At 44.4% G+C, this 24,684-nt stretch overlaps 1 protein-coding gene across 1 annotated transcript in view; it reads left to right on the forward strand.

The window, feature by feature from the left end:
- Positions 1 to 52: 52 nt before the first annotated feature.
- Positions 53 to 24,684, forward strand: part of LOC129813250 (mitogen-activated protein kinase kinase kinase kinase 5-like) — a 168,282-nt gene continuing 143,650 nt past the window's right edge. The window contains exons 1-3 of the mRNA XM_055865550.1: positions 53 to 467; positions 909 to 1,211; positions 9,625 to 9,682. Coding sequence (XP_055721525.1) covers positions 1,104 to 1,211; positions 9,625 to 9,682 — 166 coding nt within the window. The 5' untranslated portion in view covers positions 53 to 467; positions 909 to 1,103. The remainder of the gene's footprint in view (positions 468 to 908; positions 1,212 to 9,624; positions 9,683 to 24,684) is intronic.

The following is a 24,684-nucleotide window of genomic DNA, read 5'->3' on the forward strand; positions in this document are numbered from 1 at the left end:
TCGATGTTTTGTTTTTCTGGACGTTTGTGGTTCCGGTTGCTTGCTTGTTTACATCGCTAGGTGGCGGTAGTTGCACATCATTTAACAGACAAGAGATTAATTACGTCTTGATAAAAAAAAAGATTTCAATAACATTTTAATCGATTAAATGATGTTAGTTGTTATTGTTTTCTTGTGAAGTCGGTAGGTAGTCTTTACAGTTGAATGCATGGGGTGACATAAAGTACGTTTTCACTAGTTAGTATCATGTCGTGTTGTCAACAGGAGGATATGAGACCGTCAGGTTGGTGTTGGAGCACAAGCTGTGCTTGCGGTTGTTTGAGGGAGAGTGACCTGCCAGCAGAAGTTTACACTTTCTCTGAATAGGAACATTGAATTTATGTTTTGGAAGAAAGGGAATTTTCACACCATAATATTGCCAAATTTAACATATGCCTTTCGTATGTGTAATTTATATGGAGTAAATGGTAAGTTAGCCAACCTAGCTACTGTTTTGGATTAACGTTCGCTAGCCAGCTAACCACTTAACGTTAGCTAGATGGCTACTGTAACGTTAGCTTTGGATAATTTAATTATGTCAATTTAACTACGTTTGAAAAACATTGCCCTGGTAGTTATCTAGCTACAGTGTAAGTAGCTAACTTGACTTACTCTCTAACGTTACAGAGGGTTAATCATTGTATTTATATAGCTAAATTCAATGACCAATCCATAGTTTCTGTAAATTTTTTCGTAGCTAACTAGTTAGCTTGCAAGTTAGTTAGCTAGCCTCAAACTAACGTTAGCCGGCCAGACATCAAATATGTTGATTCTTAAATGACTTCTGAAATCATGTCTGTGGTTGTTTTGTAGCTACCTATTAGCTAGAGGTTTACTAACTATTATTTTCTACTCTGTCTCAACGGCAGGAAATGGACCAGAAGCCAGACTTGGAAGCAACACTTCTGCAGCTTTTGCGAATAAGCAAATGATCACCACTTGAAGTAACAATAACGTTACTCCTCGCCGAATGATACTGACGTGTATTTGCACAAGCTAACTTGCTAAATGTAAAGTGGAGTAGCTAGGTGTTAATAAAATATCCAGCCAGTTAGCTAGCTGCAATGGATAACTTTTCTAGACCTAGTGGAGAAATTCAAAGAAAAAACCCACAGCAGGATTTCGAGCTTATTCAACGAGTTGGGAGCGGCACATATGGAGACGTATACAAGGTATTTTTTTTTCTTACCGATCTACCTTCAAACTGAATGAACAGCAGTAGCAGATTTCGGTATTTTCCGAATTTAGATCCGTGTCTTACCAAAACAAGCACCCCCCCCCCCCACCTGTTGGAAGACACGAGATCCCTATACCATAGCTAAGTCCTATTGAAACCTGGTGAGAGGACTCGCATTAAGTTGTAAAGGTGTGTCTCCTCCAGGCCCATAGTTCAATTCTCTCTCAATGTGTTTTGCTTTTATGTCCAATATGTGAGTAAAGTTATGCATAGTGGTATGTATGCTCTAGTGTCTACTAACACCTTGATTCAATGCGCAGAACCTTTGTTGTTGTCAGTTTGCCAATAGTAGTTTGTGTTACAGGGGCATTTGCGTTTTAGAATGGAGTTGAATGGGAACCACAGGGAATGCTCATCTTTATGACAAAGTATTTTAGCTGTTTAAACTCTTTGTGCATCTTAAGGTCAATGGTAAATGTATACCTCTGGCCTAGTTATCAAGCACTTTTTTTTTGTTGTATGTGGTCAGGTTATCATCCTCTCTCCACATGTTGCTTTTGCCTGTTTTTTTTTTAGAGAGAACTGACTTGTGACATTTTGAAAAGGCTTTATTTAGAGTGGTGAGTCACCTACCAATCAAGGCTTTCATTTACTGAGTCAACCTTCTGCCCACCACATTATCACTTTAGTGTCTTGAGTTCCAAATACAGGAGCTGGGATATATAGCCTCCTTTATGGGCCAGCTTCAGTCATATAGGATATATAGCCTCCTTTATAGGCCAGTGTAACGGATGTGAAATGGCTAGCTAGTTAGCGGGTACGCGCTAGTAGCATTTCAATCAGTTACGTCACTTGCTCTGAAACGTAGAAGTAAGGTTGCACCTTGCTCTGCAAGGGCCGCGGCTTTTGTGGAGCGATGGGTAACGACGCTTTGTGGGTGACTGTTGTTGATGTGTGCAGAGGGTCCCTGGTTCGCGCCCGTTTCGGGGCGAGGGGACGGTTTAAAGTTATACTGTTACACCAGCTTCAGTCGTGTAGGATATATAGCCTCCTTTATGGGCCAGCTTCAGTCGTGTAGGATATATAGCCTCCTTTATGGGCCAGCTTCAGTCATGTATGCTATTGCGCATGGTGATTTTAGGCTTGTGTGCGGCTGCTCTGCCATGGAAATCCATTACATGAAGCTCCTGATGAACAGTTATTGTGCTGAAGTTGCTTCCAGAGGCAGTTTGGTACTTGGTAGTGAGGGTTGCAACCGAGGACAGATTTTTACCCGCTTCAGGACTCGGCGGTCCCGTTCTGTGAGCTTGTGGCCTACCTCTTCCCGGCTGAGCCGTTATTTTGCTCCTAGACGTTTCCACTTCACAATAACAGCACTTACAGCTCTAGCAGGGCAGACGTTTGACAAACTGACCTGTAGGAAAGGTGGCATCCTGTGACGGTGCCATGTCGAAAGTCCCTGAGCTCTCTATTGTAAGGCCATTTTATTGCAAATGTTTGTCTATGTAGATTGAATAGCTGTGTGTGAGATTTTATATACCTGTGTGGCTGAAATACGGTGTGGCTGAAATAGCCAAATTCGCTAATTTGAATGGGTGTCCACATACTATTGTGTTTACATACATTGAGGTTGGAGTCATTCAAACTCGTTTTTCAACCACTCCACACATTTCTTGTTAACAAACTATAGTTTTGGCAAGTCGGTTAGGACATCTACTTTGTGCATGACACAAGTAATTTTTCCAACAATGGTTTACAGACTAATTATTTCACTTATAATTCAATGTATCACAATTCCAGTGGGTCAGAAGTTTACATACACTAAGTTGACTGTGACTTTAAACAGCTTGAAAAATTCCAGAAAATGGTGTCATGGCTTTAGAAGCTTCTGATAGGCTAATTGACATTTTATTCAATTGGAGGTGTACCTGTGGATGTATTTCAAGGCCTACCTTCAAACTCAGTGTATTTTTGCTTGACGTCATGGGAAAATCAAAAGAAATCAGTCAAGACCTCAGAAAAAATATTGTAGACCTCCATAAGTCTGGTTCATCCTTGGGAGCAATTTCCAAATGCCTGAAGGTACCACGTTCATCTGTACAAACAATAGTACACAAGTATAAACACCATGGGACCACGCAGCCGTCATACCGCTCAGGAACGAGAGGCGTTCTGTCTCCTAGAGATTAACGTACTTTGGTGCGAAAAGTGCAAATCAATCCCAGAACAACAGCAAAGGACCTTGTGAAGATGCTGGAGGAAACAGGTACAAAAGTATCTATATCCACAGTAAAACGAGTCCTAGCTGTTAGCTGTGCTAACATAATTGCAAAAAGGTTTTTCTAATGATCAGTTAGCCTTTTAAAATGATAAACTTTGATTAACTAACACAACGTGCCATTGGAACACAGGAGTGATGGTTGCTGATAATGGGCCTCTGTACGCCTATGTCGATATTCCATTTAAAAATCTGCCGTTTACAGCTACAATAGTCCTTTCCAACATTAACCAAGTCTACACTATTTCTGATCAATTTGATGTTATTTTAATGGACCAAAAATGTTGCTTTTCTTTCAAACACAAGGACATTTCTAAGTGATCCCAAACTAAATAAAATAACGGTTAAATAAAATAAAAAATAACATATAATTATCTGTAATGTCCCTCGGTCGGTGCACTGAATTTCAAACAAAGATTCAACCGCAAAGACCAGGGAGGTTTTCTAATGCCTCACAAAGAAGGGAACCTACTGGTAGATGGGTAGAAAAGCTGACATTGAATTTTGCTTTGAGCATTAAGTTATTTACTTCACTTTGGATGGTGTATCAATACACCCAGTCACTACAAAGATACAGGCGTCCTTCCTAACTCAGTTGCCAGAGAGGAAGGAAATAGCTCAGGGATTTCACCATGAGGCCAATGGTGACTTTAAAACAAGTACTTTAATGGGTGTAATAGGAGAGAACTGAGGATGGATAAAACATTGTAACTACAATACAAACTTTAAATGAGAGTGGAAATAAATGAAGCCTGGTACAGAATAAACAAATATTCCAAAACATGCATGAAGTTTGCGATAAGGCACTAAAGTAAAACTGCAAAAACATGTGGCAAAGAAATGTACTTTATATCCTGAATACAATTATGTTTGGGGAAAATTCAACACAACACTGAGTACCACTCTTCATATGTACAAGCATGGTGGTGGCTGCATCATGTTATGGGTATGCTTGTCATCGGCAAGAACTAGGGAGTTTGTTGTTGATAAAAAATAAACGGTGTAGAGCTAAGCAATGGGTCAAACTCCTGGAGGAAAACCTGGTTCAGTTTGCTTTCCAACAGACACTGGGAGATGCATTCACCTTTCAGCAGGACAATAACCTACACGGGAGATGCTTACCAAGAAGACATTGAATGATTCTGAGTGGCCTAGTTCTATGGCAAATCTATGGCAAGACTTGGAAAATGTCTCTCTAGCAATTATCAACAACCAACTTGACAGAGCTATAAGAACTTTAATGAATATGCAAATATTGTATATTTCAGATGTGCAATGCTCTTTGACTTACCCAGAAAGACTCACTGCTGTAATCGCCTCAAGTTGTATTGACTCAGGGGTGTGAATACTTATGTAAATTAGAGGTTTCTGTATTTCATTTTTAATAAATGTCATTATAGGCTATAGTGTGTAGATGGTTGAATTGTTTTATATTTAATACATTTTGAATTCAGACTGTAACACAACAAAATGTGGAATAAGTCGAGGGGTATTGTTACGCACGCCTCTGAGAAGAGGGAACGCAACTCCCTGCTACAACTCAACTCTCTGAAGTGCAAGAGGTATGGACTGTAGGTGCGAGCAAGGATGACACAAAAGCAGATTTTACCGTTTACTTGGATTTATTTTCTTACACGGTAATATGGGGAAAAGGGGCTGGACGGAACCAATGCAAAGAAAGTAAATATCAAAGTTCCCCCCTCTCCTATCTAACCTGCCTACCCACTTAACTTACCTAACTTAGCACCACCTGGTGCCCTAACCAAAATACAGGGGGTGGTCCGCCCAGGTCTTACCTAGTGTGCCTAGACAGTAAATATACTACGGGTATATGTATGCCCGCGGGCCTCTTGCCTAAGCACTCCCAAAGTGCCTTCTCCTTCCCCCCTGGGAACAAATGAAACAGAGTAATTATTAATGATTTCACAAACACTCACAAACACAGGACATAGAAAAACTGCTACCAACAACAACAGTACATACCACACTTTCTGATACACAACCCACACTATATCACAATCTAATTTTTCTCTCTCAATCTCCAAATCTCTACTCCAAATCTCATCTCCTCTCTCTACTCTCAATCTCCAAATCTCTACTCCAAATCTCATCTCCTCTCTCTACTCTCAATCTCCAAATCTCTACTCCAAATCTCATCTCCTCTCTCTACTCTCAATCTCCTGGGCAGAACACTGGCTTTTATCTTCAGGTGGCAATGGTGATTAGAGTCAGCTGCTTCTTGACGAGGGGGCGGGGTCAGCTCCAATCACCAATTAGCCTGGGGTTGACCAATCAGCTGGTTGGGGAGTACTTCAGGAAGCCATCTCCTGAAACACACACACTAAAATACAAAACAGAACACAGAAACTGGGGAACGTAACAGGTATGAATACTTTCTGAAGGCCACTTTGTATATAATGGACATTTTCTGAAATTACCTTGCGAAAATGAATCATGTGTAGTAGCTTTGCAAGTAATCTTTTTTTGACATACGGTTTCCAAGAGTCTCGGCATCATTCTGTAATCGTGGAATTGCACCTAATCAGCAACATTGTAGCCAGAAGTCTTAAGCCTGTTTTATTTTCTTGCTACACAGACAGACTGAGATTCAATGTCTTTTTTTTACTGAAGGTTTTTCATGTGTTCTGATTAAGTTGTTAGAACATTGCCAAGTTGTTCTGTAGAATCATTCAATGATAGCGATGAAACGGTACCCTGCTTTAACTGTGAAGGAGGATTCTGATGAAACGGTACCCTGCTTTAACTGTGAAGGAGGATTCTGATGAAACGGTACCCTGCTTTTAACTGTGAAGGAGGATTCTGATGAAACGGTACCCTGCTTTAACTGTGAAGGAGGAATCTGATGAAACGGTACCCTGCTTTAACTGTGAAGGAGGATTCTGATGAAATGGTACCCTGCTTTTACTGTGAAGGAGAAATCTGATGAAACGGTACCCTGCTTTAACTGTGAAGGAGGATTCTGATGAAACGGTACCCTGCTTTAACTGTGAAGGAGGATTCCGATTGGCTTTCTGACTGGTCAGTTGAAGGCGTTACCTGCCTCTACATTGGCTCTCTGAATAGCAGACTATCTTCACATATTTGAACGCACTGCACTCACTGTCAAAAGAAACTTAACTCCTCTCATTTTTCATGAGGTTGTGTTTAGTTTCCCCCCAATGTGGACTTCATCTGTAACCCCTGTAGTAACCATGTGATAAAGCATCGCACTGTTACAGCCTACCTCTCTTAGTCTCTGATGTAACATGTGGTGAAAGTAAGATGGATTGGTAGGGGAAAGGGGAGAGCTACAAACGATCCAGCTTCAATTTCCCCATTGTCCTGGCAGAGTTCTGGGGCATGTCTCAGAGTGTGTGTGTGTGTGTGTGTGTTCACATAAAGCAACAACACATTTTGAATGGATTGGATTTCACTACACCCGCAATAACATCTGCTAAATATGTGTGTGACCAATAAAATGTGATTTGATTGGAGAATAACAAAGTAGACACTTCCCTCGTCTGTTCCCGAGGTTCAAATCAGGATCACAAAGACAGTTGTGTTCACGTTTTTAATATATATATATCTTTTTTTTTAATCCATTTGCTATGGATGACTAGGCTACCAATTTGATCCAGTCGAAGCAGCCAGTCTGTCGAACCCTTGCCTCACAAAGCAATCTTTGGCAGGCCAGTCCCACCACAGGCACAGGCAGCCGAGGCAGGCCACTGGTGGAATGCAATGCCTGGTATTCTCCCAGAGAGACATGAACATTCAACCCCTGGGCTGAGTCCTAAATGACACTCTATTTCTAATCTCTGGCAGTCCCCGCCCCAGACACAGTCCCCGCCCCAGACACAGTCCCAGACACAGTCCCAGACACAGTCCCAGACACAGTCCCAGACACAGTCCCCGCCCCAGACACAGTCCCAGACACAGTCCCCGCCCCAGACACAGTCCCAGACACAGTCCCCGCCCCAGACACAGTCCCAGACACAGTCCCCGCCCCAGACACAGTCCCCGCCCCAGACACAGTCCCCGCCCCAGACACAGTCCCAGACACAGTCCCCGCCCCAGACACAGTCCCCGCCCCAGACACAGTCCCCGCCCCAGACACAGTCCCCGCCCCAGACACAGACACAGTCCCCGCCCCAGACACAGCCCCAGACACAGTCCCCGCCCCAGACACAGTCCCAGTCCCCGCCCCAGACACAGTCCCAGTCCCCGCCCCAGACACAGTCCCAGTCCCCGCCCCAGACACAGTCCCCGCCCCAGACACAGTCCCCGCCCCAGACACAGTCCCAGTCCCCGCCCCAGACACAGTCCCAGTCCCCGCCCCAGACACCGTCCCAGACACAGTCCCCGCCCCAGACACAGTCCCACCCCAGACACAGCCCCAGACACAAGCAGGACTGTGGCATAGTGAAATATGTTCAGGTCCTTGTCTAAACATGAGCCCAGAATGGGGGTGTTCTTTGCTGTACTGACAGTGGAAATATTTCAGATTTTGAAAGATCCTCCCCTAACCATGTTTTGTTTTTTTGGTCTGCTGCAGTGCAGAGAAAGGTTTTACAAACCGTCTCAAACCCGAGTGAGGTATCAATGAGGAAAGTAAGCTCATGGAGCTCGAGTTTAATTGGTTGTTTCATTAGCTCTTGTCTCTCTCTCTCTTTTGAGTAACAGTTTTATAATGTTTCATCCAGGGATGAAAATTTAAGAATAGCTCGCTAGCCCGAGGCTAGTACTTTTCAGACCAGGCTAGTACTTTTCAGACCAGGCTAGTAGAATATGTGCTCATCTAGCCTGCTAGATAGTGACATTTTTGTGTTTTCTAATAGTACAAATTTTGGAGCCGGGCTAGTAACATTGGTCTGCTCTAGACTTTCATCTACATTATCTCTGTCTGTTGTCCTGAGACTATAAATGGTATTTAGTAATCTGTCCATCCAGGATTTTAGTGTTTTAAAAACCGCTAGTTGTGGGCCAAAACGCTTGATTTTTATTTATTTTGCACGGCGAATTGATGATTTTTTAAAATTTGACATAAATGCGCTGACGAGAGAAAGTTTTTTTTGTTTGTTTGAATATTTTTATGCAATAATAGTGTGGTGATTGGATAAAATTGCAAGCCATCTTTTTGTAGTGCGGTGATTAGACAGTTTATGGTGGTAACATTGCAATGATTTGACTGGTTTATGCAATACTAGTGCAGTGATTGGTCAGATGTTTTAAGCCCTTGCATAATATGTGGAGTTGTTGATTTTGCTAAATATGTTGCAATTGCAAAATCCTGGAAGGACTGAGTAATGAAGATGAAACCAACACTACTGATTGTTGTGATTTGCAGACTTTAGAGGGAGATTTATTCATTGTGTGGCAGTGAAGTGTGTGGCAGACAGGACCATGGCGCGGTGTGTAGAGGTCACTGGACAGGACATGGCTCAGTTGGTAGAGCACGGTTCTCTGTGGCTCAGTTGGTAGAGCACGGTTCTCTGTGGCTCAGTTGGTAGAGCACGGTGCTCTGTGGCTCAGTTGGTAGAGCACGGTTCTCTGTGGCTCAGTTGGTAGAGCACGGTTCTCTGTGGCTCAGTTGGTAGAGCACGGTTCTCTGTGGCTCAGTTGGTAGAGCACGGTGCTCTGTGGCTCAGTTGGTAGAGCACGGTGCTCTGTGGCTCAGTTGGTAGAGCACGGTGCTCTGTGGCTCAGTTGGTAGAGCACGGTGCTCTGTGGCTCAGTTGGTAGAGCACGGTGCTCTGTGGCTCCGTTGGTAGAGCACGGTTCTCTGTGGCTCCGTTGGTAGAGCACGGTTCTCTGTGGCTCCGTTGGTAGAGCACGGTTCTCTGTGGCTCCGTTGGTAGAGCACGGTTCTCTGTGGCTCCGTTGGTAGAGCACGGTGCTCTGTGGCTCCGTTGGTAGAGCACGGTGCTCTGTTGGTAGAGCACGGTGCTCTGTTGGTAGAGCACGGTGCTCTGTTGGTAGAGCACGGGGCTCTGTTGGTAGAGCTCTGTGGCTCCGATGGTAGAGCACGGTGCTTGCAATACCAGGATAGTGACTGGCTCCCCAATCCCCAACAATGACTGGTTCCCCAATCCCCAAGCAGTGTTCTAAAATGTTTTATTCTCTCTTTCAGGCTCGAAACATCCAAACGGGAGAGCTTGCTGCTGTTAAGATTATTAAACTGGAGCCAGGTGAGTTGGCTCTAACTACAATTCCTCTTTCTATTTATGAATGAAACATACTCACTCATTAAAGAGTAACTAAAGAGGACGTTAGCATGTAATGTTGCAACCCAGATTGAAGGGAGAACAATGTTTTCATAAGACTTGAGTGTAGGTGAGCAGCCATTTTGACAAAAATTCATCATCAAGAATTCTCTGTTTTTAAAACCCATTTAAGCCCTGATGTGTTGGAAGTGATTTAAGCCTGTTGTACAACTGGTCTGAAGAAGCCATGGATTTATGTCGTTTTGTAAGATGGGAGGACAATAAATGTTTGGTGTCTCCATGGGTCTTGGACTGGCTGTTTCACTGTGACCCAGATTAGTGGGATTACCACCAAGAGGACCTGTTGTGCCGCCAGTCTGCCACCCAGATAAACACCAGCTGATTAACTTAACCCGAATGTCATTGATGCAAAGAAGGGACCCTACAGGGTGGCTCCTCCAAGCCTGGCCCCACATCTGTTAGTGCTGTCTTCTTCATTGGTGTGACAGTGACCATAGGAGTTGGCTAGACAGCACAAACAGGTGTGGGACCAGGCAAGGTGTTTCCCTATCCTCATACTAATGTTGTTGACAGGTCTCTCTCTCTTCGAGAGTTTGTTTGAGACTAACCTTTTAATGGTTGAATGGAAATGAAGGATGTGTGTTGTGGGCTGTGTTTTGTGGGGCTTTTTTTTTCTTCATCTTTATAACATGTTAAATACATGTTAACTCGCGCTTAGTGGTTCAACTCCATAGTAAGCCAAGGGAACAATTCCCTCCTTGATTCTGATCCCCCCTTTTTTTTTTTGATCTTTCACCAGCAGAGATCCATAGATAGAATGCTTCCCAAATGGAACCCTACTCCCTACATAGTGCACTACTTTTGACCAGGGCCCTATGGCAACCTATTCCCTACATAGTGCACTACTTTTGACCAGAGCCCTATGGCAACCTATTCCCTACATAGTGCACTACTTTTGACCAGGGCCCAAGTAATGCACTATGTCGGCAATATGGTGTGTGTTTAGAAGCAACCTTAGCAGGGCTTGATAGTCAGGTAAATTTGCAAGTCGCACACGGGCTAGTGCCAACTTGAAATTTGGAGAGGGTGTAGTTGCACTTTAAAAAAAATAAATAAATTGTGCAACTAGCAAGAGTGTTTGGATAGTGTTGTTTCTGGCGTGTACAGTGTAGCCTACACGTGATGGCAGAGTTGGCAACACGAATGCCAAGCCCATTTGATACAAATCATCATGTTGTCATTCTACCAGGTAGGTCTACTTTGCGGTGAATATTTAATTGGGAAAGGTTTTTGTGTAAATGTTTATTCAAATGGCGTATGATGACTGAATTGCGCATTTCTTTTTAAATACCTGGTTTGCGTACCCATTGTTGCCTTAGTTTGCATTTACTGGTAGATATCATCAGTTGAAATGTCTTTCCTGCCCTACCTGCTACCGATGTCATTTTTTCTGTAAGCTGCTCCATGCAACAACCAGTTGAGAGCTGCTCGCTGCCCAAAGATGATATTCCACTTAAACTAGGGCTGTGTGCGGCACACGTGCAGTAAATCATATACTTAACAGCTTCGGGAATTCGGCTTTTACATTTTTATTGCTTGTCTAGCCCCGGGTGTGTCTAGCCCCGTAGCCCTGGGAGAGAAGTACCTTACCGGACCGTGGTCATCTGTTATGAGGAGGAGGACCGGACCATGGTCATCTGTTATGAGGAGGAGGACCGGACCGTGGTCATGTGTTATGCGGAGGAGGACCGGACCGTGGTCATGTGTTATGCGGAGGAGGACCGGACCGTGGTCATGTGTTATCCGGAGGAGGACCGGACCGTGGTCATGTGTTATGCGGAGGAGGACCGGACCGTGGTCATGTGTTATGCGGAGGAGGACCGGACCGTGGTCATGTGTTATGAGGAGGAGGACCGGACCGTGGTCATGTGTTATGAGGAGGAGGACCGTGGTCATGTGTTATGAGGAGGAGGACCGGACCGTGGTCATGTGTTATGAGGAGGAGGACCGGACCGTGGTCATGTGTTATGAGGAGGAGGAGGAGGACCGGACCGTGTTCATGTGTTATGAGGAGGAGGAGGAGGACCGGACCGTGGTCATCTGTTATGCGGAGGAGGACTGGACCGTGGTCATCTGTTATGCGGAAGTACAATAGCTTTGGGACAGTTTTTCTCAAGTACTCTTAAACTGTCGCTAGTGCTAGTACTAAATGATCCTCTAATTACTTGTTGTTTTTGTTTACATTGTGAACATAGTCAATGTAGCTCGCTAGAGTTTGTGCTAGCTAGTAGCTTCTTGACTTTTTAAAATCTTTTATTTAACTAGGCAAGTCAGTTAAGAACAAATTCTTATTTTCAATGACGGCCTAGGAACAGTGGGTTAACTGCCTTGTTTAGGGGCAGAACGACAGATTTTTACCTTGTCTGCTCGGGGATTCGATCTTGCAACCTTTCGGTTACAAGTCCAACGCTCTAACCACTAGGCTACGCTGCTGCCCCAAACACTGTTTGACTTGATAAATCTTCGTACAATAACCAGTGGAGGACATATGCAACAAATCTACTTTGACATTGGACGCTACCGTTGGACATGACATTGATTTCAAAGGACCCATTCCCTCAACAGCTGATGTCTGCCGGCAACGGGCGGTGGCTGTAGTGTAGCGGGGCCATTACTGTTACTTTTAAAAAATCGAGATATATATGATTTAGTAAATAATTTCTTAACTGCATTTTTGGTTAAATGCTTGTAAGTAAGTATTTCACGGTAAGGTTGTATTTGAGCAGCAGCAGCGGGCCACCACCACTCACAAGGCCGTGGCCAACGTAAGTAAGAAGACCATTAAAGCGGTTGACCTTCGCAAGCCGGCAGTCCTAGCCGTGTCTTAAGAGCATGTGCAGACCAGCTGGCTGGAATGTTAATGGACATATTCAGTGTCCCCCTATCCCAGTCTGTTGTCCTCACTTGCTTCAAGATGTCCACCCCTGTTCCTGTTCCCAAGAAAGCGAAGGTAACTGAACTAAATGACTACCGCCCCGTAGCACTAACTTCCGTCATCACGAAGTGCTTTGAGAGACTAGTCAAGGATCATGTTAACTCCACCTTACCCGACACCCTAGAAAAGGGGTATTCAACTCTTACCCTTCGAGGTCCAGAGCCTGCTGGTTTTCTGTTCTACCTGATAATTAATTGCACCCACCTGTAGTGCCAGGTCTAAATCTGTCCCTGACAATTTGCATCCTGCCTCAATAGATCCACGGATGACTCAATTGCCATCGCACTGCACACTGCCCGATCTCACCTGGACAAGAGGAACACCTATGTAAGAACACTGTTCATTGTCTACAGCTCAGCATTCAACACCATAGTACCCTCCAAGCTCATCACTAAGTTCGGGGCCCTGGGTCTGAACCCCGCCCTGTGCAACTGGCTCTAGGACTTCCTGACAGGACGTCCCCAGATGGTGACGGTAGGCAACAACACCTCCGCTGATCCTGAACACAGGGGACTGTCTCCAACTCGATCATTAACACACACATGTCTCCAACTCGATCATTAAGTTTGTACACGACACAACAGTGGTAGGCCTGATTTACCAACAACAACAAGACAGCCTACAGGCAGGAGGTGAGGGAGCTGGCAGAGTGGTGCCAGGAAAATATCCTCAACGCCAATAAAACGCAGGAACTGATCGTGGACTTCAGGAGACTGCACAAGGGTGCACGCCAACATCGATGGCTGCAGTAGAGAAGGTGAAATGCTTCAAGTTCCTTGGCGTACACATCACTGGCAATCTGAAATGGTCCACCCAGACAGACAAAGTGAAGCAGGTGCAACTGCCTTTACTCAACTCCCGCTAATGTATTGAACCGAAATCACATTTACATACAGTACCAGTCAAAAGTTTGAACACACCTACTCATTCCAGGCAACTAAATTCCACTAATTAACTTTTAACAATGCACACCTGTTAACTGAAATGCATTCCAGCTGACTGCCTCATGAAGCTGATTGAGAGAATGCCAACCAGTGTGCAAAGCTGTCATCAAGGCAAAGGGTGGCTACTTTGAAGAATCTAAAATATATTTTGATTTTTTTAACACTTTTTTGGGGTTAATACATGATTCCATATGTGTTATTTCATAGTTTTGATGTCTTCACTCTTATTCTACAATGTAGAAAATAGTCAAAATAAAGAAAAACCCTTGAATGTGTAGGTGTGTCCACACGTTTGACTGGTACTGTATGTATTCAGACCCTTTATTCAGTACTTTGCTAGAGCGCCTTTGGCAGCGATTACAGAAGTGAGTCTTCTTGGGTATGACGCTACAAGCTTGGCACACATGTATTTGTGGAGTTTCTCCCATTCTTATCTGCAGATCCTCTCAAGCTCTGTCAGGTTGGATGGGGAGCGTCGCTGCACAGCTATTTTAGGTCTCTCCAGAGATGTTCAAATCAGAGCTCAGGGACATTCAGAGACTTGTCCCGAAGCCAGTCCTGCGTTGTCTAGGCTGTGTCCTTAGGGTCGTTGTCCTGTTAGAAGGTGAACCTTCACCCCAGTCTGAGGTCTTGAGCAGGTTTTCATCAAGAATCTCTATGTACTTTGCTCCGTTCGTCTTTCCCCTTGATCCTGATCAGTCTCCCAGTCCCTGCTGCTGAAAAATATTACCACAGCGTGAAGCTTCCACCACCATGCGGTGCCAAGTTTCATCCAGACGTGAAGTTTGGCATTCAGGATAAAGAGCTACATCTTGGTTTCATCAGACCAGAGATTTTCTCATGGTCTTTAGAGTCTTTTAGGTGCCTTTCAACAAACTCCAAGCGGGCTGTCATGTGCCTTTTACTGACAAGTGGTTCTCTGGCTACTCTACCTTAAAGATCTAATTGGTGGCATGCTGCAGAGATGGTTGTCCTTCTGGAAGGTTCTCCCATCTCCGCAGGGGAACGCTGGAGCTCTGTCAGAATGACCAAGGCCCCCCCCCCCCCCCCCCCCAGTTTGGCCATTGCTCAGATTCCCCCCACCCCCCAGTTTGGCCATTGCTCAGTTTGGCCATGCGGCCAACTTGAGGAAGAGTCTTGGTGGTTCCAAACTTCTTCCATTAAGGAATGATGGTGGCCACTGTGTTCTTGTGGACCTTCAGTGCTGCACACATTTTTTTGGTGCCCTTCCCCAGATCTGTGACTCGACACAGTCCTGTTTTGGTGCTCTACAGACAATTCCTTTGACCTCATGGCTTGGTTTTTGCTCTGACATGCACTGTCAACTGGGGGACCTTATATAGACAGGTGTGTGCCTTTCCAAATCATGTCCAATCAATTGATTTTTACCACAGGTGGACTCCAATCAAGTTATAGAAACATCTCAAGGTTGATAAATGGCAACAGGATGCACCTGAGCTCAATTTCGAGTCTGGGTCTGAATATGTAAATTAGGTATTATTTTTTATAAATATGCAAAAAAACATTTTTCGCCTTTGCCGTTATGGAGTATTGTCTGTAAATCGATCATGTAAATTTGATTTAATCCATTTTAGAATAAGGCTGTAACTTAACAAAATGTGGAAAAAGTCAAGGGGTCTGAATACTTTCTGAATACACTTTCTACTGTATATTCTCTCAATTCTGTCCATAATGTCTATACATCCCATCATATACATATGTATTTATACTGAACAAAAATATAAACGCAACATGTAAAGTGTTGGTCCCATGTTTCATGAGCTGAATTAAAAGATCCCAGAAATGTTCATATGCACAAGAAGCTTATTTCTCTCCAATATTTAGCAAACATTTGTTTACATCCCTGGTAGTGAGCATTTCTCCTTTGCCAAGATATGCCACACCTGTCAAGTGGATGGATTATCAAGAAGCTGATTTTAAACAGCATGATAATTACACAGGAGCACCTTGTGCTGGGGGACAATAAAAGGCCACTCTAAAATGTGCAGAGTTGTCATATAACACAATGCCACAAATGTCTCAAGTTTTGAGGGAGCCCGCAATTGGCATGCTGACTGAATTGAATGTTCATTTCTCTACCTTAAGCCGCCTCCAACATCATTTTAGAGAATTTGGCAGTACCTCCAACCGGCCTCGCAACCGCAGACCACGTGTAACTCTGCCAGCCCAGGAACTCCACATTCGGCTTCTTCACCTGCGGGGTTTGGTGAGAGACCAGCCACCCGGACAGCTGATGAAACAGTGGGTTTTGCACAACCAAAGGATTTCTGCACAAACTGTCAGGAACCGTCTCAGGGAAGCTCATCTGCGTGTTCGGTCGTCCTCACCAGGGTCTTGACCTGACTGCAGTTCAGCGTCGTAACCGACTTCAGTGTGTAAATGCTCACCTTCGATGAACACTGGCACTCTGGAGAAGTGTGATCTTCACGGATTAATTTATTTAAAATGACTGATTTCCTAATGAACTGTATCTCACAAAATCTTTGAAATGGTTGCATTCAGTTGTATATTAGACTCTGACATTGCTCATCCTAATATTTTATATTTCTTTTTTTAGATTTGCATGTTTTGTGTTGGGTATTACGCCGCTGCTAGAGCTTGGAACATAAGCATTTTACATCTTCTAAATATGTGCATGTGACCATTTAAAGTTTGATTTGGACGGTCATTAAAAAAATATATATGTTTCTCTGTTACCCCTTTTCTACTACATGGGAACTGAGCAACAACATGTCCTGTCCTACTCCATCTCTAAAAAGACCTGTGGTCCGTGCAGAGACAGCTGGTGTAAACTCCTCTCTACATTACTTATTGACGCACGGATCCCTTTAGCGGGATCATTTTCATAAACAACCGCTAAATTGCAGAGCGCCAAATTAAAAAAAAAAAAAATATACTAAAAATATTTATTTTCATGAAATCACAAGTGAAATATACCAAAACACAGCTTAGCTTGTTGTTTATCCACCTATCGTGTCAGATTTTGAAAATATGCTTTACAGCGAAAGCAATCCAAGCGTTTGTGAGTTTATCGATCACTAGACAAAACAGTAAGAACACCTAGCAGCCATGTAGAATGGTCACGAAAGCCAGAAAAGCAATACAATGAATCGCTTACCTTTGATGATCTTCGGATGTTTGCACTCACGAGACTCCCAAGTTACACAATAAATGTTCCTTTTGTTCAATAAAGATTTTTTTTACATCAAAATACCTCCATTTGTTTTTGCCGCGTTATGTTCAGTATTCCACAGCCTTAGACATGTCATCAAGGCTTGACAAAAAAATTCATTATAGTATCCGTAAAGGGTCGTAAAAACATGTCAAACGTTTTTAATAATCAATCCTCAGGTTGATCAAAAATCGATCATATTTCAACCGGACTGTAAACTATTCAATACTGGAGAGAAAGAAAATGTCGAGCAACGAGTGACTGGCGCAACAACTAATGGAGGGACATCCACCTATCCACTGACGTGTTTTGAAAAATCTCGCTCATTTTTCAAAATAAAAGCTTGAAACTATGTCTAAAGACTGTTCACACCCTGAGGGAGCCACAGGAAAAGGAATCTGGTTAATATCCCTTTAAATGGACAAAAGGCAAGCAATGGAACAGTAATTTTTTTTCAAAATAGAAGTCACTTCCAGGTTGGATTTCCTCAGGTTTTCACCTGCAAAATCAGTTCTGTTATACTCGCAGACAATATTTTGACAGTTTTGGAAACTTTTGAGTGTTTTCTATCCTACGCAGTGAATTATATGCATATTCTAGCATCTGGACCTGAGAAATAGGCAGCTTACAATGGGAATGTTATTTTTCCAAACATAAAAATTCTGCCCCCTAGCTTCAAGAGGTTAAAGTTTTGTCCCAAATGGCACTCTATTCACCGGGTGTCTTCATCTCTGAGGGAAGTGTTCATTCTGAGGGAAGTGGCCTGGCTTTGAGGGGCCTAGCAACATGAGAACATTGTGGATCGCTCTTTTTATTCTCGTCTTTTCACTTCGCTGCAGCTAGCGACTGGAACGAGCTGCAAAAAAAACACTCAAACTGCACCGTCTACGTTGAAAGACTCATTTATGAACACTCTTACTGACACTTGCTTCGCGTGATGTATTGTTGTCTATCTTTTCTTTTGCCCTTCGTGCTTTTGTCTGTGCCTAACTATGTTTTTACCATGTTGTCTCAGGTCTCTATTTATGTAGTGTTGTGTTGTCTTAGGTCTCTCTTTATGTAGTGTTGTGCTGTCTTAGGTCTCTCTTTATGTAGTGTTGTGCTGTCTTAGGTCTCTCTTTATGTAGTGTTGTGGTGTCTTAGGTCTCTCTTTATGTTGTGTTGTGTTGTCTTAGGTCTCTCTTTATGTAGTGTTGTGTTGTCTTAGGTCTCTCTTTATGTAGTGTTGTGCTGTCTTAGGTCTCTCTTTATGTAGTGTTGTGGTGTCTTAGGTCTCTCTTTATGTAGTGTTGTGTTGTCTTAGGTCTCTCTTTATGTAGTGTTGTGCTGTCTTAGGTCTCTCTTTATGTAGTGTTGTGCTGTCTTAGGTCTCTCTTTATGTAGTGTTGTGCTGTCTTAGGTCTCTCTTTATGTAGTGTTGTGGTGTCTTAGGTCTCTCTTTATGTAGTGTTGTGGTGTCTTAGGTCTCTCTTTATGTTGTGTTGTCTTAGGTCTCTCTTTATGTAGTGTTGTGGTGTCTTAGGTCTCTCTTTATGTTGTGGTGTCTTAGGTCTCTCTTTATGTAGTGCTGTGGTGTCTTAGGTCTCTCTTTATGTAGTGTTGTCTTAGGTCTCTCTTTATGTTGTGTTGTGTTGTCTTAGGTCTCTCTTTGTAGTGTTGTGGTGTCTCTCTTTATGTAGTGTTGTGTTGTCTTAGGTCTCTCTTTATGTAGTGTTGTGGTGTCTTAGGTCTCTCTTTATGTAGTGTTGTGTTGTCTTAGGTCTCTATGTTGTGTTGTCTTAGGTCTCTCTTTATGTAGTGTTGTGGTGTCTTAGGTCTCTCTTTATGTTGTGTTGTCTTAGGTCTCTCTTTATGTAGTGTTGTCTTAGGTCTCTCTTTATGTAGTGTTGTGGTGTCTTTATGTTGTGTTGTGGTGTCTCAGGTCTCTCTTTATGTTGTGTTGTGGTGTCTTAGGTCTCTCTTTATGTTGTGTTGTCTTAGGTCTCTCTTTATGTTGTGTTGTCTTAGGTCTCTCTTTATGTTGTGTTGTCTTAGGTCTCTCTTTATGTAGTGTTGTCTTAGGTCTCTCTTTATGTAGTGTTGTCTTAGGTCTCTCTTTATGTAGTGTTGTGGTGTCTTTATGTAGTGTTGTGGTGTCTTAGGTCTCTCTTTATGTAGTGTTGTGTTGTCTCAGGTCTCTCTTTATGTTGTGTTGTGGTGTCTTAGGTCTCTCTTTATGTAGTGTTGTGGTGTCTTAGGTCTCTCTTTATGTAGTGTTGTGCTGTCTTAGGTCTCTCTTTATGTAGTGTTGTGTTGTCTTAGGTCTCTCTTTATGTTGTGTTGTCTTAGGTCTCTCTTTATGTAGTGTTGTGGTGTCTCAGGTCTCTCTTTATGTAGTGTTGTGTTGTCTTAGGTCTCTCTTTATGTAGTGTTGTGGTGTCTTAGGTCTCTCTTTATGTAGTGTTGTGTGGTCTCTCTTTATGTAGTGTTGTGGTGTCTCTCTTTATGTAGTGTTGTGGTGTCTTAGGTCTCTCTTTATGTAGTGTTGTGGTGTCTTAGGTCTCTCTTTATGTAGTGTTGTCTCTCTTGTCTTGGTGTATTTTTAATCCCAGCCCCCGTCCGTGCAGGAGTCCTTTTGCCTCTTGATAGACTGTTATTGTAAATAATAATTTGTTCTTAATTGACTTGCCAAATGATAAATTTTTTAATATAAACAATTCTCACCACGTCTGTGGCTGTATCTCAAATGACACCCTATTCCCTATATAGTGCATTACGTTTGACCAGGGTCCATAGGAGTAGCATTTGGGACTCAGTCCTTGTTATACTTTTATGCACATCTCAATAATGCATACTGAAAATTGTCCCACATTTTAAAAAATATAAATAAATCTGTGTCCCTGGGCACTTATTTGCTGCATATCTAAGATGGCAGAGGTCAACAGCTCATCTCTGCACTGTAGGAACAATACATTTACAGTCAGTCAGTGGTTGTCAAGGAAGGAATGGGCTTATACCATGTCTATTAGCTAGGCCCCTTTCTGTTCTGGGCAATCAGGAAGGCTGTCGTATTGACATCTGCGTCCTCCATAGTGCTTTCTTTAACTGCTACGGTAGTAGACTAATTCTAGCAGTTCCCTTATGTGTCGAGAAGTGACTGTTTTCTAGCCTCAGTGCCAGTCTGTTTGTGCCATTGTTCCAACTCCTTGACACTCCGTTATCATGTTACATTTTGGCTTGATAGGGACAGCAATGGAGTAGGCAAGAGCACAAACAGATCTGGGACCAGGCTACTAAAACACTGAAACGTGACGTGCCTCATGTCTTGAGGATGGAGTAGGAAGAGACTGGTCTGTCTAGCAGCAGAGAGACTAGGGAAGTACAGGAGGAAGAGACTGGTCTGTCTAGCAGCAGAGAGACTAGAGAAGTACAGGAGGAAGAGACTGGTCTGTCTAGTAGCAGAGAGACTAGAGAAGTACAGGAGGAAGAGACTGGTCTGTCTAGTAGCAGCAGAGACTAGAGAAGTACAGGAGGAAAGAGACTGGTCTGCCTAGTAGCAGAGACTAGAGAAGTACAGGAGGAAAGAGACTGTTCTGTCTAGTAGCAGAGAGACTAGAGAAGTACAGGAGGAAGAGACTGGTCTGTCTAGTAGCAGCAGAGACTAGAGAAGTACAGGAGGAAAGAGACTGGTCTGTCTAGTAGTAGCAGAGAGACTAGAGAAGTACAGGAGGAAAGAGACTGGTCCGTCTAGTAGCAGAGAGACTAGAGAAGTACAGGAGGAAAGAGACTGGTCTGTCTAGTAGCAGAGAGACTAGAGAAGTACAGGAGGAAAGAGACTGGTCCGTCTAGTAGCAGAGAGACTAGAGAAGTACAGGAGGAAAGAGACTGGTCTGTCTAGTAGCAGAGAGACTAGAGAAGTACAGGAGGAAAGAGACTGGTCTGTCTAGTAGCAGCAGAGAGACTAGAGAAGTACAGGAGGAAAGAGACTGGTCTGTCTAGTAGCAGCAGAGAGACTAGAGAAGTACAGGAGGAAAGAGACTGGTCTGTCTAGTAGCAGCAGAGAGACTAGAGAAGTACAGGAGGAAAGAGACTGGTCTGCCTAGTAGCAGCAGAGAGACTAGAGAAGTACAGGAGGAAAGAGACTGGTCTGCCTAGTAGTAGCAGAGAGACTAGAGAAGTACCGGAGGAAAGAGACTGGTCTGTCTAGTAGCAGAGAGACTAGGGAAGTACAGGAGGAAGAGACTGGTCTGTCTAGTAGCAGCAGAGAGACTAGAGAAGTACAGGAGGAAAGAGACTGGTCTGCCTAGTAGTAGCAGAGAGACTAGAGACGTACAGGAGGAAAGAGACTGGTCTGTCTAGTAGCAGAGAGAGACTAGAGAAGTACAGGAGGAAGAGACTGGTCTGTCTAGTAGCAGAGAGACTAGGGAAGTACCGGAGGAAAGAGACTGGTCTGCCTAGTAGTAGCAGAGAGACTAGAGAAGTACAGGAGGAAAGAGACTGGTCTGTCTAGTAGCAGAGAGACTAGAGACGTACAGGAGGAAGAGACTGGTCTGTCTAGTAGCAGAGAGACTAGGGAAGTACAGGAGGAAAGAGACTGGTCTGCCTAGTAGCAGAGAGACTAGAGAAGTACAGGAGGAAGAGACTGGTCTGTCTTGTAGCAGAGAGACTAGAGACGTACAGGAGGAAAGAGACTGGTCTGTCTAGTAGCAGCAGAGAGACTAGGGAAGTACAGGAGGAAGAGACTGGTCCGTCTAGTAGCAGCAGAGACTAGAGAAGTACAGGAGGAAAGAGACTGGTCTGCCTAGTAGCAGAGAGACTAGAGAAGTACAGGAGGAGAGAGACTGGTCCGTCTAGTAGCAGCAGAGACTAGAGAAGTACAGGAGGAAGAGACTGGTCTGCCTAGTAGCAGCAGAGAGACTAGAGAAGTACAGGAGGAAGAGACTGGTCTGTCTAGTAGCAGCAGAGACTAGGGAAGTACAGGAGGAAAGAGACTGGTCTGCCTAGTAGTAGCAGAGAGACTAGAGAAGTACAGGAGGAAAGAGACTGGTCTGTCTAGTAGCAGAGAGACTAGAGAAGTACAGGAGGAAGAGACTGGTCTGTCTAGTAGCAGAGAGACTAGGGAAGTACAGGAGGAAAGAGACTGGTCTGCCTAGTAGCAGAAAGACTAGAGAAGTACAGGAGGAAAGAGACTGGTCTGTCTAGTAGCAGAGAGACTAGAGAAGTACAGGAGGAAAGAGACTGGTCTGCCTAGTAGCAGAGAGACTAGAGAAGTACAGGAGGAAAGAGACTGGTCCGTCTAGTAGCAGAGAGACTAGAGAAGTACAGGAGGAAAGAGACTGGTCTGTCTAGTAGCAGAGAGACTAGAGAAGTACAGGAGGAAAGAGACTGGTCTGTCTAGTAGCAGAGAGACTAGAGAAGTACAGGAGGAAAGAGACTGGTCCGTCTAGTAGCAGAGAGACTAGAGAAGTACAGGAGGAAAGAGACTGGTCTGTCTAGTAGCAGAGAGACTAGAGAAGTACAGGAGGAAAGAGACTGGTCTGTCTAGTAGCAGCAGAGAGACTAGAGAAGTACAGGAGGAAAGAGACTGGTCTGCCTAGTAGCAGCAGAGAGACTAGCGAAGTACAGGAGGAAAGAGACTGGTCTGCCTAGTAGTAGCAGAGAGACTAGAGAAGTACCGGAGGAAAGAGACTGGTCTGTCTAGTAGCAGAGAGACTAGGGAAGTACAGGAGGAAGAGACTGGTCTGTCTAGTAGCAGCAGAGAGACTAGAGAAGTACAGGAGGAAAGAGACTGGTCTGCCTAGTAGTAGCAGAGAGACTAGAGACGTACAGGAGGAAAGAGACTGGTCTGTCTAGTAGCAGAGAGAGACTAGAGAAGTACAGGAGGAAGAGACTGGTCTGTCTAGTAGCAGAGAGACTAGGGAAGTACAGGAGGAAAGAGACTGGTCTGTCTAGTAGCAGCAGAGAGACTAGAGAAGTACCGGAGGAAGGAGACTGGTCTGTCTAGTAGCAGAGAGACTAGAGAAGTACAGGAGGAAAGAGACTGGTCTGTCTAGTAGCAGAGAGACTAGAGAAGTACAGGAGGATGAGACTGGTCTGTCTAGTAGCAGCAGAGAGACTAGGGAAGTACAGGAGGAAGAGACTGGTCCGTCTAGTAGCACTAGAGACTAGAGAAGTACAGGAGGAAAGAGACTGGTCTGCCTAGTAGCAGAGAGACTAGAGAAGTACAGGAGGAGAAAGACTGGTCCGTCTAGTAGCAGCAGAGACTAGAGAAGTACAGGAGGAAGAGACTGGTCTGCCTAGTAGCAGCAGAGAGACTAGAGAAGTACAGGAGGAAGAGACTGGTCTGCCTAGTAGCAGAGAGACTAGAGAAGTACAGGAGGAAAGAGACTGGTCTGTCTAGTAGCAGAGAGACTAGGGAAGTACAGGAGGAAAGAGACTGGTCTGTCTAGTAGCAGCAGAGACTAGGGAAGTACAGGAGGAAAGAGACTGGTCTGTCTAGTAGCAGAGACTAGAGAAGTACAGGAGGATGAGACTGGTCTGTCTAGTAGCAGCAGAGAGACTAGGGAAGTACAGGAGGAAGAGACTGGTCCGTCTAGTAGCAGCAGAGACTAGAGAAGTACAGGAGGAAAGAGACTGGTCTGCCTAGTAGCAGAGAGACTAGAGAAGTACAGGAGGAGAGAGACTGGTCCGTCTAGTAGCAGCAGAGACTAGAGAAGTACAGTACCGCTGAAAGGATTTAAAGCTGGAGTTAAATTGAGCTTCGCCAAGCCAGGTGATTCTCAGAGAGAGAGAGAGAGAGCTATTTTAAAACGTGTTTGTTTCCCTAGCTAGCTAATTCTGATGGTGCACGCCACACACAGCTTTACATTTCTCTCACAGCTCTGTGAACGATACTTTCATTTAAATGCTTTGTATTATTTGCTGCTAAGGAACACTAATATTGCTTGTGGTTGGTTATGTCGCCAGGCCAGTGCCACCTGCCTCCTTTTTGCTGTGGTCATGTGCTCTGGTCTGTGGGCTATATGAGAAGTATCAGTGGTTGGTCGATTTGGCTCTGTGTAGACATGTCTGTTGCTACAGACAGTCCTCAGGTCTGGCCCAAGAGGCACCCTATTCCCTTTATAGGGCACTACTTTTTGACCAGGGCTCTGGTCCAAGGTAAGGATTAGGATTCCGTTTTGGGTCACAGCCTCTTGCTACAGACAAATCCCTGTCTGCATGTCTGTCTTAAAGTCCAGAGGAGGATGTCCTCACCTCCGTAGACTGGGCTGCCGCTTCTCTCTCTCTCTCTCTCTCTCTCTCTCTCTCTCTCTCTCTCTCTCTCTCTCTCTCTCCCCTCCAACAGTAAGGGAGTATTTTATTTAGCATGATAGATTTGTGTTATGTCTGATCAAAATAACACAGCATTAGCCATGGCATAATGCAGAGAATTGCAGGGACTTGGGCCTCCCGAGTGGTGCAGCGGTCTAAGGCACTACAGACCCGGGTTCGATCCCAGGCTGTGTCACAACCAGCCGTGACCGGGAGTTGTATAGGGCTTCGCACAATTGGCCCACCGTCGTCCGGGTTAGGGGGGGGTTTGGTGGGGGGGGGGGGGGGGGGGGGGGGGGGGGGATTGGCTCATTGCTCTTTAGCGACTCCTTGTGGTGGGTCGGCCGCCTGCAGGCTTACTTCGTTCGTCAGTTGAACGGTGTTTCTCTCCGACACATTGGTGTGGCTGGCTTCCGGGTTCAGCGGGTGGGTGTTAAGAAGCACGGTTTGGCCGGTCAACCTTCGCCTCTAACCGAGCCTGTTGCAGTGACGAGACAAGATTTGTAATTGGATATCATGAAATTGGGGAGAAAAGGCAGGTTAA

Source organism: Salvelinus fontinalis, chromosome 16, assembly GCF_029448725.1.
Source record: "Salvelinus fontinalis isolate EN_2023a chromosome 16, ASM2944872v1, whole genome shotgun sequence".
In the NCBI taxonomy this organism is placed as follows: Eukaryota; Metazoa; Chordata; class Actinopteri; order Salmoniformes; family Salmonidae; genus Salvelinus; species Salvelinus fontinalis.